The 12,625-nt window shown below is 38.4% G+C and overlaps 1 protein-coding gene across 2 annotated transcripts in view; it reads right to left on the reverse strand.

Moving 5' to 3' along the window:
• Positions 1–12,625, reverse strand: part of dop1a (DOP1 leucine zipper like protein A) — a 44,184-nt gene that overhangs the window by 24,015 nt on the left and 7,544 nt on the right. The window contains exons 2-12 of one of the 2 annotated variants that reach the window (XM_014020477.1): positions 11,943–12,138; positions 11,687–11,868; positions 11,419–11,589; positions 9,458–9,647; positions 8,923–9,021; positions 7,828–7,927; positions 5,832–5,914; positions 5,140–5,254; positions 4,943–5,063; positions 2,064–2,183; positions 1,800–1,914 (exon numbers count right to left, since the gene is read on the reverse strand). In XM_014020477.1, the coding sequence (XP_013875931.1) occupies positions 1,800–1,914; positions 2,064–2,183; positions 4,943–5,063; positions 5,140–5,254; positions 5,832–5,914; positions 7,828–7,927; positions 8,923–9,021; positions 9,458–9,647; positions 11,419–11,589; positions 11,687–11,868; positions 11,943–12,080 (1,434 nt within the window). In that variant the 5' untranslated portion in view covers positions 12,081–12,138. Of the gene's footprint in view, positions 1–1,799; positions 1,915–2,063; positions 2,184–4,942; positions 5,064–5,139; positions 5,255–5,831; positions 5,942–7,827; positions 7,928–8,922; positions 9,022–9,457; positions 9,648–11,418; positions 11,590–11,686; positions 11,869–11,942; positions 12,139–12,625 lie in introns of both variants that reach the window. The other variant, XM_014020475.1, reaches the window with a different exon arrangement.

Here is a 12,625-nt window from a genome sequence, read left to right on the forward strand (position 1 = left end):
TTCATAGTCAGCCCCTCCTCTGGGTTATTTAGCCAATATCCACCAAAGCTCCAAGTACAGACGTTTGCCCTCTCTGCTAATGTCCGGCCTTGCTACACTGAGTCATGAGGTTACGTGACCAGTAGACACTCTTGTTGTCTTGTATGACTCCATGGATAAACCCCACTGTGATGACAGCATGTGTTAACTCATAACATCATTATATTCAATGGTAACATTTCAGCTGCATGTCTTGCTAATATTGTGCAGTTCCAAGATGCAAAACTATGCTACTTGCTGGGAAAYTATATCCCCACACAGACGTTAAAAGTCTGGGTGGGGATTGCAGAAATCTAACATATAAAAGACATAAAAAGAGCAGATCCTACAGAAACACACACAGCTGGAACATCCTCAGACTGGCCCCACTAATTCACTGAAATCATAGATGCCACACTGTGTGTTGGAGACAGTGAACATCTTGGATTTACAGAAGGTGTGTGAGGAAAGCGTGAATAAAACCGAAAGCCCAAACAAAGGTGCATATTTATAAAAGTATAAAAAAAGGAAAGAGGAGTAAAAAATATGAAAAACAGGGAAAAAACTACGAAGGTATAAAAAGAAAGAAATAAAAGAACGTAGGATATTAGTCACAAAAACAACAGTTGTAGAAGGTCGACCCAGGTTTCTAAAGACGAGGAAAAACAGATACTGAACTTGAAATAATTAGTGTCACCTTATGAAATTCTAAGTCCCAACATTACGACACACCTAATTTTCAGGTTCCTGACGTTTTAAGAAACATTTCGATCATCCTGAATCATGAATGATCCAGAGATGTGGCTAGAGTTGTCTTGCCACTCAGGAAGACCCCAGAAAATGTACAGAAATTTTTAATTTAAGTTTTCTCAAAATCATAGTATTTGTTGATCAGAAAAGGTTTTAAGATTGTCTTTTGAACATTTCCTTCCAGGGACACATAGATTAGATATTTACTCATTATATTTTTGACAGACATCAGCATGAAGCTGCAGTCTAACACCAAAAGAACTGAATACAAATTTGAGACAACTTGAATCAAAGTTTGAGAGTGGCTCTCAGGTCCTGCAGAGACCTGATAAGAAGCCAATGAAACACTAAATCTCTGCAGTCCACTTAGGTTTAAACAGGTGTTGAAATATTCTGTTTGCCTTTGGAGCCATCTTGTCTTGTGTCTTTCTGTCTAACGTTTTTAAGTCATTTTAACAATTGCTGTGAATCTACTTTCTCCCTGAAGGACAATAAGGTCTGACTGGTTATTTTCTGCCTTTAGCTTTATGTCCCAGTTCAGCTTATGACAGTTATTTTAGCTTTTTATTTTGCTTATAAAATACTATATTTGATAAAGTTTTTTTATTTAGATTACAAGTACAATCTGTTTTCTACTCAAACACATTCTGACATCCATGGCCATGAAAAAAATTCTGGGTAAGACTATAAAGTTTCACTTTCTCAAGAATTACATGTAAAGCGTGTTGCTGTTAACATTAAAAATCTACAATAAGAACTGCTGAGTGAACATTTATTTAACTGAATATTTCCTTTAGTACAAAAACACAATTTCTGATATTGGTATTAATTTGCTAAATCCTTAAGCTGTGACATCCCCAGTGAACAGAAAAGACAAAAAAAAACATAAAAGAAGAGTTAAAGTATGTCAAAGAAACAAAAACATCAAAATTTAGGTTTAATAAATGAAAAAAAAGGAAAAACACAGGTAAATTCAACATGGAAAGGAGAAAAAAGAAGAGTGTAAGACAGAAAGAGAAAGAAAGTCTCACCAAGGAAACAATGTCCAGAAGAAAATCAACCAACCCACAGAACTCCACCAGAGAGAGCTCAGAGTCTGACGTCCCGACAAGTCGCGCTGCATGTGCACTGTTTTTCACCCTCCTCCTGAAACAAACCATAAACTCATGAGTTTACAGACAAAAGTAATTCTACCAGCTGAGCAGTGATTTGACTCAACCATCATGATGGCAGGGTAGAGACTTTTATATTTTACATGTAAATAAATAAAGTCTTTATTCTTGTAAAGCACAGACCTGCAGCACTCCTCAAACCAGCGAGCGATGTAGTCCCACATGTAGTACGGTTCAAAAGAGTTGAACAGGAGATTTGCTGTTTTTATCAGTTCTGCTGTCTTCTTATTTTCTCGCAGTTTACTAGGAAAGAAAAAAATTTCTTCAGCACATTTGATTGCTAAAATTTGTTTTAAGCATAAAAAGTGGCAGAAGAATTCCATCAAGAGTAAAGAATAAGAAATACATCCTGTTTTTTGTTAATCATTTTATGGTTTCTTATAATACTGACTTATGTATTCCAGCACTAAAGTACATTAAAGAGGCAATATTATGTTTCTCATGAATATATTTAAATTCTGTACTAGGCATGGGCCGAATACCGGTTTCAAGGTATACCRTGATATGAAAAAGTCAGTTTCAAAACCACTAAAATTTTCTGTCATACCATGCCTACGGTATATGCATTTTTTAGTTTTTTTTCCTCTGGTCTGTGCCGATGCAGACGACCCCTCTCCCGCACACTCCCGCAGCAGACTGCCAGTCGGCACTCGCAGCTCTGCGGGGGTTACTGTGGAGGCTGAAGAACAGAGTTCCCCAAACTTTTTCCCTGTCTAAAAGATTAAAGCCATCTATATGAAAATACTTATGATGCTGTAAAGACGACAGCAATGTGGACCGTGGAGGCAACACGTCTAACATGATCGTAGCTCCAGGTAAAGTTATGTATCTTGAAATGAACAAGCTAACGTTAGCATCAGATTGTGAAACATCACCGTGTTGCTGTGGTTTAATGTGCTGATCACAACTTGTCTGCAAAACTGTTTGAGTTGTTGGATTGTGTATTTGATAAGTTTTAAGTGAAAGTCTATAAAACTGAATGCCTCCTTTAGCCGAGCAGCTCGTTAGCTGAACGTGCGTTTTATAAACACGCATTCATAGTTGTGATTTCTTGTTTCTGTGTGCAAATAATTATATAATCTTTATGTCAAAAACCCTTTGTCATTTAAAACACAATAAAAACTTCCAACGTGATACATTACTTCAATAAAAAGACTTGTCGTACAGTATACACTGATTTGTCTTAAATAATAAAACAATAGAAAAGATGTAAACTTTATCAGGATAACCTAATTGCATTAGGTGCTAAAAATCACAAGTACAGATGCACACAGGTAAATAAAATTTCAGCATAACACCTCTGAGATCTAAAAACAGCTTCCAAAGATAATTAAATTGTCATCATCAACCTTTATTTATAAAGCGCTATAACATCAGCCACAGCTAAAACAAAGTGCTGAACACAAAAATAAAAACTCAATACAAAAACACAATAAAATCACACAGTTAAATAAGTAAAATCAGCACCAATACAGTAAAAGTTGAGTAAAATCAAATCTCAGTTGGGTTAAAGGCCAGTGAGAAAAAAAATAAGTTTTTAAACGAGTTTTAAAAATGGACAGTGAAGGGGCCTGTCGAACATGCAAGGGCAAGGCGTTCCACAGTTTAGGGGCACTAACAGAGAAGGCCCTATCTCCTCTGAGCTTCCATTTAGAACTGGGAATGACCAGGAGCAGCTGGTCAGCAGACCTGAGTGACCGAGGAGGAGCGTAATGGTGAAGWAGCTCTGTTAAATTAGATGGGGCGAGGTTGTTTAAAGCCTTAAAAACAAACAGAAGGATTTTAAAATGAACTCTAAAACACACAGGCAGCCAGTGGAATTAAAGTTGAATATCATAATAGAAAAGTTATTTTCGTTTGTTGTTTGTTTTTAAATGCATATTTCAAAACTAAATTTTTAGAGCTGTAATCATAATACCATCATACCGTGAAACCGTGATATTTTTGCCCAAGGTTATCATACAGTCATAATTTCATACCGTCCCATGCCTATTCTGTACCATAATAAAAGTAACTATGTCACCTTATGCGTTTATATGTTTAAATAGAAAATAAACTTGAATTCTCATCATATCTGTGTGTCTTCTTGAATGGGTGTTTCAAATGTAATTTCATTGTGCTGTACAATGGCAATAAAGAAATCATCAATCAATATCTGTTTCTAAACGCCTTGAAATTGGCCTGTGTCTCTTCAAGAACCTCTGTCTGCTTCTGGACYGTTTGTCTTCCTGGCGTAATTTTCACTGGCGCTTCAGGATGCTAGGCAGCTGCTACTAACATAACTCAACAGTGATTATAACTTTTTCGTTTGTCTTTTAATAGTATTTGTGTATTATTTATTTATACACATTTAGTTAGTAGTACTCGTAGTACTTTTCAGTGCTTATAAGAGGACATGTCAAAATGCTGTTCCTATGCAGGAAATACCAGGTAGAGCTCAGTTTTGTTTGTTAGCGGTGCTCAGCTGTAGTAATGAGACGAGGACCATAAAGTTAAATATGAATTCTCGAAGTTGATTACAACTGGCTCTTTGAGGTACCTGAAAATACTGCAGAAATCTGTCAGTTTAGTAAATAAACACAGAGAATTTTTTAGTTATTTTGAGTCCAGTACAAGATGCTGTGCTATTATTTTTATGACATCACAAAGTTATATAAAAGGTAAAACATTATGCTTCAGCCTCTAGGAGTTGTATCTCTGTAATCACATTTTGATGAGTGAACATTCACATTATGAGAGCTGTTGCGATTAGAAACTAATTAATGGACTTTGTCATTTAAAATGAGCAATAAAAACACGATTGGTAAAATGTCAAACATGAACAACAAAATCAACAGAACTGATGCAAAAACACTCATTTATTTTACAAGAGACCCAACCAGCTTTCTGCAAAAACATCTTTTAATTATCAATGGTAAAAAGAAAAAAAAACTAAAGTACACAGTATTCTTATGATGACATAGAAAGAACTCACTGATGTGAATGATGCATCATAGACTCACCTGCTTAAATGTGCGTGATCTTTGCTGAATGGACTCTGGTTCTGGAGGTCTAACTCTGTTCTGCATTGTGTGTGAAGTGTCCGATAAACCTCAATCAGAACATCCTCTAGAATGGCCGGACCTGTAGAGAGCCAGGCAGAGTAAAGTTTTAATGTAAACATTTACATGTTGCATCGACATATAAACCAGCACGTTACCGAGCTCTGGTTTGTCCAGCAGGCTGATCAGGATGCGAAAGGGCTTGAGGTCATGCATGAGGACGCTCTCCTCCTCTCCACCGCGGGCCTTACCCTGGAGGATTCCAACCATTGCCTAAAAACACAACATGACACATTTATTCAACCGCACCGCTAATATGGCAGTGATCACAAAATGTAMGACTTCACTTGTAACAGTGAAGAGAAAATCTGCTCGTTTAAAAAGAAATTAGGCAAAAAAACAATTCATGTTTCTACTGATGTGCCTTGGATTTTTTGTGTATGTTTCACGCTTCGTCTGCATCCTGACTGACTGAGCATAAAACAGGCGGTCCCTGTAGGATCTTCATTCTCAAAGCCAGCTATCCTCTGGAGTACAGGTGTGTATCAAGCACGAGCATGGCTAGTTTGTGTGGATTTTTTTAGCAACATCAAGTATTTCACAAGAACTGAGAGAGGTCTTCAATGATCCGACTGCTGTGAACAGAAGCAGGACTAACAGAAAATATAAACCCCAGACAKGAGGAATACAAGGTGAAAGATTAAAGCAGTGCAAAGTGTTTAACACAGAGAAGCAGTAAAAATCTGCCCTTTACCCCTCAAAGATACGTGTCGGCTCTCAGGAGGCATCATTTGGGGGTTATTTTGGAAGCCATAGCTGACCTGGTTGTGCGTTTAGCATAAAAACTCACCTGGACCAACATGTCCTTAGAGAAGCTGTTGAAGTAGTGGGAGGCCTGCTCCTCTGGGTTGCTCTGTCTAGTGCTGCGGGGGCCTAGTCTCCCCACATTGTTGTCAAAACCTTTAAAGAACAAAAACATACAATTAGTAGAGTGGAGACTTTAGGTTTATCTTATTTAAAGGTTTTAACAGGTGAGTTGTTCAGAGGAACTGTCTTCCTGTTCTTTGTCTATCTGTGTAATATCACTAAAGCAAGAAACATCTTGTCAAAAAACGATGCAGAAAAACTGATTCATGCATTTCTCACGTCTAGGCTGGACTACAGTAATTCTTTATCTGGGCATCCAAAAAACTCTTTAAGAAGTCTTCAGTTAATCCAAAATGCTGCTGCTAGAGTTTTAATGAGAGCTGGAAGGAGAGATCATATTTCTCCAGTTTTACCTTCTCTCCACTGGCTCCCTGTCAAATTCAGAATAGATTTTAAAATATTACTCCTAACATACAAAGCTCTTAACAACCAAGCTCCACCATATATTAAACATCTTATTGTTCCATACTTTCCTAACAGAGCACTTTGTTCTCAGACTGCAGGTTTACTTGTGGTTCCCTGAGTTTCTAACATTAGAATGGGAGGCAGAGCTTTCAGTTATCAAGCTCCTCTCTTGTTGAACAACTTCCAGTTTCTGTCTGTGAAGCTGACTCTCTGTTTTTGCTTTAACCGGCAGCTTGAGCAGTTCCATCATGAGCTTGGGCTCAACTTGTGCTTATGTCGGCTGCCACAACAATTCAAGAAAACTGAGAAACATTTTGCCTGGAACAAAAACCAGTAGGAAAGACATGTCCATGCTCAGCGCCCTACACACTGCACTTTATGCCGACGAAGGAGGATCGTAAACTATCGTGGCTGGCAGCTTTAAATCTCAAAAACTAACCAAAGAGTGTTTGTTTGCTCTTTTCATTTTATCGACAAAAAGCCCACGTATATTCACTCCGATCCAGAGCTCTATCTGGGCTAAGACTGGTTTGTCAAAAAAATGCATCATGATGAGGTAAGGTAACATTTATTTATACAGAACTTTTCAGCAGCAAGGCGATACAAAGTGCATGAAAAAGTATGACTTACAGTCCGGAAAATGCGGTAAATGGAATTACAAACATGCTGAATTTGACTAGATTAGTTTCTACCGATTTCTGCTCTTTCAAAAGTTGAAGTCATTTTGATCAAAGTGTGAAGCTGGATTCCTGCAGCGTCTGTCTTTAAATCATGCTCTTACTCACCAGTGTGTTTGTCCACAGAAAGCAACAGAGAGAAATTAAAAGTTAAGACTGTGAACAAATCAGTTACAAGCTGATTTCTTTGTTTTTCAAAAATAGTATACAACAATACACACATACTGAGAGATTATACAATCACAGACCAGAACTAACTAAAGAACAGTGTGATGTCTGGATTAGTTGCCACTTTCATGATTATTTTTGAAACCCAAAAACCTTTTTGTACAACCCTAATTTAAAGTTGGAATGTTGTGTAAAATGTAAAATTAAAACACGTCATGATTTACACATTTTATATGCTTAGGCAGTATGAAGGTATTTTAGTGTAACATGGTATTGAAGTATGGTGATGGTATAAAAATAAAAATAAAAACTATGACAGTGTTAGTCACAAGGTGATGCGCCAAATATCTCGGCAATCTCCGCAAGGCAGCTAAAAAATCTGGGACATAAACATTCTAGGTTATTTTAGAAGACGCCCCACAATGTTACTGAAGCCGGTTCTGACAGAGGAGGGGGAGCAGAGACACCCCCATTTGTCGTTCCTCTTGGCGGGGTAAAAAAGAAAAAATAAATAAAGAAGCCATATGTGAACACCATCCACAATAACATCATTTTATCAGCTTGATTGGGGTTGTAGGACATTTTTGAGAATTTCCATTTAATTTACAAATGACAGKTTAAGAAGGATGTCTGACACCTCAGAGAGGGAATCTTGTGAATATTTCTCACCCAGCAGCCAGGCGTAGAGTCTGCGGTTCAGGGACATGTCTCTTCTTAAAACCACATGCAAAGCTGCAGACAGGATCCGGATCATATCAGGGCGAGTGGCCTGACCAGAACACACAACAGACAGGATGAGTTAAATTAAGCTTTTTCTCAAAACTATATCACATCAATTTAATGATGATACGTTTCTCAATATCACAAATTCTGTCATGATACAATTTTGATTCAGTTCCATTCACAAGTCTGCAAATGATGTGATATCATATATCTATTTAACATAATAATTTAATGACTGCGTTAAAGAGACATATGACAACAATCCAGATCAAGCAGATGACAATAATATAGATCAATGTTTTCATTTTGCCTTGATGTAATTGAATCATTAATCATTTAATCAATATATTGATGTGGATCGATGTATTATTACACCCCTACTACCCATAACCTAAAAATGATGTTCTACTGTCTCCAAAAGGTCTACTGGTCCTAACAAGGTAGGTGTCAGTGCCAGAAAAGTTCCTAAAAAAGGAACCAAACTAGGTACACATACACACAGATCAGGTGTCTCCCAGCTCTTTTAGTTTCAGAAATGTTTTGATGTAAGGGATATAACAAAAGTAAAACTGGATCTTCAAGACAGCTGAATACGAATCTATCTCCATTACGCCTCATGCCGCTTCAAGTCAACTGAAATGACTTGAAGACAGAATGAAAAGACAGAATAATTTGATGCAACATTACAGCAAGGTTAATTTTACTTGAGCCGTTTTCACACAAGCAGGTGTGAAGCTAAAGATTTCTACACTAGAAGTGTTCTGCAGATATGGCATGTGAGAACACAAAYCTTTGGAACATTTAAGTTAAGATTCTTCTCATTTATTTTCTTTTGCTTTTTCTTTGACATCAGCGCCCTATTAAAACAAGCAGAACTGCCAAGTTTTTTGTCAGAACGTCAGAAAGTGTTCTAACAGAATGTGTGTACATCAAGAGCTAAAACAGCTTTAATTTGAGGTTTCGTTTTTGATACTGATAAAAACAATCATTTGTCAAAGAGCCACAGAGGTCGAGCACGCTCTCTGATGCAGTTCTCCTTACCTGGCTCATGTGGAAGGGAAAGCAGAAGAGGATCAGGTCTAAAGTGCTCCTCTGCACCAAAACACTGGAGTCCTGGACCGAAGTACTAACTGCCTCCACCTGGTTAGAAGATAAACTGGTTTAGTCTGTGTGCACAAAGCACAACACTGGCAGCTTATTTAAAAGCAAAAAATATAACCACTGCCGGCAGTCAATCTGACTGGACCACATAGTTGACAAGAACCATATGTGATCCACTTTTACCACCATTCCTTTTGAAAATGTGCTGAGATTATTCTAACGATCAGTTATTTTAATAAAGACCCCCGAGTGTAACTTTTATTTTGTGTATTTATACATTTCTCGTACTCTGGTTCTGTTATTTAACACATACTGAAGTTAAAGTAACAAAATCTTCTAGAAAGCAAGACAGCAGCGTCCTTCGTTTGTCTGCTCTGACATTAAAAATGTCAGGAGTTCATCTAATTGAAGAACATGTGATTCTGTCGTAAAGTATTTTCAGCTGACATATTTTTAGATACATCCCGTCGCGTACCATGAGCTCGATGTCACTGCCCATGATGAAGAGTTGGTCCTCCATGGAGAGCTTCCTGTTGAGGTGCAGCAGAACGAAGGACACCCCTGGGAGACGCACCGCAGGGCTGGTCAGGATGCTGCCCCATAAGGCACTGTAGAAGGCCGACTGCTCCACAGCTGCTGCTACTTTCTCCAACAAAGTGTTGGTTCTGTGTGAAACAAACAGTATGTAGTCAGAGGTTTTACTAAATATGGTCAACTGCACTAATAATAAAAACAAAGCAGTTGACAGAGGTGGAAACTCTACAAAGAATCTTATTCACTTTGTCAAATTAAACCTGGGATGGGGCCAATCCGATTCAGTACCGATATTGGGCTCCAATACCAACATAAATATTGGATCTGAATTTTCTGATCCAACGTGGGGAGATTTCCGATCCATGAGCAGCGTCTGTGCTATTATGTTGTCTCTTGAAATGACTCCAGAAGAGATTCCAGGCCGGCGGCTCTGCTAGCTGGCAGCAAACTGTGAAAAGGATTTCCTGAACGGAGGCGAGTCTCATGAGACATGGAGTAATGAGACACCTCTCACAGTTTGCAGCCTGCTGGCAGGCAAGCAGCTGTGGCGAAATCAACTTTTCTTCGCCACATGAACTCAAACTGTACACCAGTTTATAAATTGTGTTGATAGGTTAAGTAAAACCAGAGTTCTAATAAAGAATATCCAACACGTTTCTTTTCTTATCATTATTTTAAAACGTGTTGTTGCTGTAGCATGAGCAGAGAGTGAGGTTAAAGGAAACAGAAGCAGATCCACAGTAAAAAAAAAAAAGGGGTAATTGTCCTCCAGTCATAAAATAGGTAGATGGGTGTTTGTTTGGCTTGTGAAACTGAGACATTAAGTTATTTGTAAAGCGCCAAAAATTCTGCAGCAGGGAGAAGAAAAAGACGCAAAAGTTGAATGAAGTTTGGCAGCGATGGAGAGCGGGAGATTCATAACTTTACCTAATGGAAGCATATATAAAGTAAAGTGGATTGATCCAAGCACTGAACCCTGAGGAACTCCATGACTAACTCTGGTGTAAGAAGAAGATTTATTAACATATACAAACTGGAATCTGTTAAATAAATACAACTTAAACCATTTTAGAGCATTTGTTTTAACAAAAACCTACTAAAACTAACTAAACAAATAAAAGACAAATTAAACAACATCTAAGTAATCTAATCTAAACAAATCTTAACAGGTTTAATGACAGAAATTTCATAGATCTCATTAAAAAAGTTGGTTTTGCATGATACCACTCTCACCCTAGCCTGGCCCTTGCCTTCCTACGCAGTTCCGCCCAATTCTAGTTTCCCTTCACTGCTCCGTCTGGGATTTCTCCCACAGAGAAGGATTTCTTCAGGAGAATTTTCGWCCGGGCCAATCAGAGAACAGAAGGTGGAGTTTTGAACAACGTTGATTTTCTGCGCAGTGTCTGCTTGTTAGTTTAGCATACGGCAGTGGAGGAAGTGAATGAAGCCAGTCCRTGTTGATAAGGCTTCCAAATTAAATTAAATTAAACTTGTCTGACAAAGCAGCAGCTCTCATTTACAGTTGTCTCGTTTGGCTCGGTACTTCTCTCCTCTCAGTAGGGTTGTTTACAGCACACACGCAATTTCCGGTTAGCTTCTTAGCTTAGACTCCTYCAAGTGGAGCTGGCGTACACATGTTGCAGCCAACCGAACCAATCATTTTAAACATCAGCAGAGGACACACCTCCAGCAAGAATCGCTTCTCTATAGCTGAGAGTCCAGACCCTATTTCGAAGCCTAGTGAAGGACAAGGAGTTGGTTTTAACCAGGCTACTCTCACCCCACTTCCCCCTTAAAAATCAACATCTTCATAAAAGTTTTTCTACAAAATGACAGTCCACGTGTGTCTCACGTGTATCATCATACTAATTTTAATTTCCGTTCCATTATTGCTCTCCTTACCTGTCGTAATATTCCGAACCCTCCTCCAGACCAGGCAGAACCCCAGTCAGTAAACCCTGTAGGCCTGGTTTTAGGGTCTTTCCCAGGGGCAGGTAGTAGGTCTCATAGAGCCCCAGGAGCACTGGCTTCACTGACATAGCAGCATTGGAGAGTAAAGGGAAAAGCCCAGAGCTGCAGTGATAATAAACAAAAACAACAATACGACTGATATTAAGATCTGAAAAAGTGGGACTAGCCTTCAGTGCTGGTTCTGACCACGAAGTATTACCTATACAGGAAGAGGTCTTTAGCCAGCCTTTTGGGTCCAATGATCTTAAAGATGATCTCATAGGTCTCCAAGGCCTTCCGGTGCACCCCGCTGGGCAGCGCAGGGTGGAGGCACTGGGCCAGTCGTTTGCCTATCGTCAACTTCTTGGGAACAACTTGATACTTCGCGTTGTTTTGCAGAACCTGACAGAACCAAACATTTGATAAATGCAGTTCTTATGATAAGTGTAGGCGAGTGTGGCTCTTCAGGTTCTTACCTTGTTGAGTTTCCCAAGTGCAGAGATGAGATCTGCCCACTCACTGGAGTACTCAAAGTTTTTGAGGGCTTTGTCCACAGCTGCCACATAGTTCCTGTACTTTGAGTCACCAAGCAGCTCCACTTCCTCTGCGTTCATTCTCCTGGCTGGTTTTTACCCTAATGTGCAACACCAGCTGTACACAAGAACATCCCTCCTGCAAGCAAAGAAAAGGTGTACAATGTAAGAAAGAAAATCAATAACATTTTTGATACCAGGGTCTAGCCCAGCAAAACTATCGAAAACAGATTTCTCCCTAAGTTTAATTAATTTCAGCTTAAATGTTGCATCTGTGCCCAGTTTTTTAAAAAGTCCTTAAATCAAATATATCATCAAACCATATTTTGAGGCCGATATTAAAACTTCAGAATTTAAATTTGATATAAATGTAAAAAAAATTATAATTTAGCATTTTTGTTTTTTTCCCCCATATATTTTTGATCAGATGTTTCTGTGTGGGTACAGGTTTCTGATATTGAATGCTTAACTTGCTTGCGCCATCTGGTGGACAAAGCATGAAACAGCATCACTGGTTTTTGTTTTAAGATCAAATTTCCTGTATTACTAAATTATTTATTGATAAATACAGGAATGATGATTCCAATAATTTCAATATATATTCTGGAAATCTCACTTTACCAGAC

The sequence above is a fragment of the Austrofundulus limnaeus genome, unplaced genomic scaffold (assembly GCF_001266775.1).
Source record: "Austrofundulus limnaeus strain Quisiro unplaced genomic scaffold, Austrofundulus_limnaeus-1.0 Scaffold253, whole genome shotgun sequence".
Lineage (NCBI taxonomy): Eukaryota > Metazoa > Chordata > Actinopteri > Cyprinodontiformes > Rivulidae > Austrofundulus > Austrofundulus limnaeus.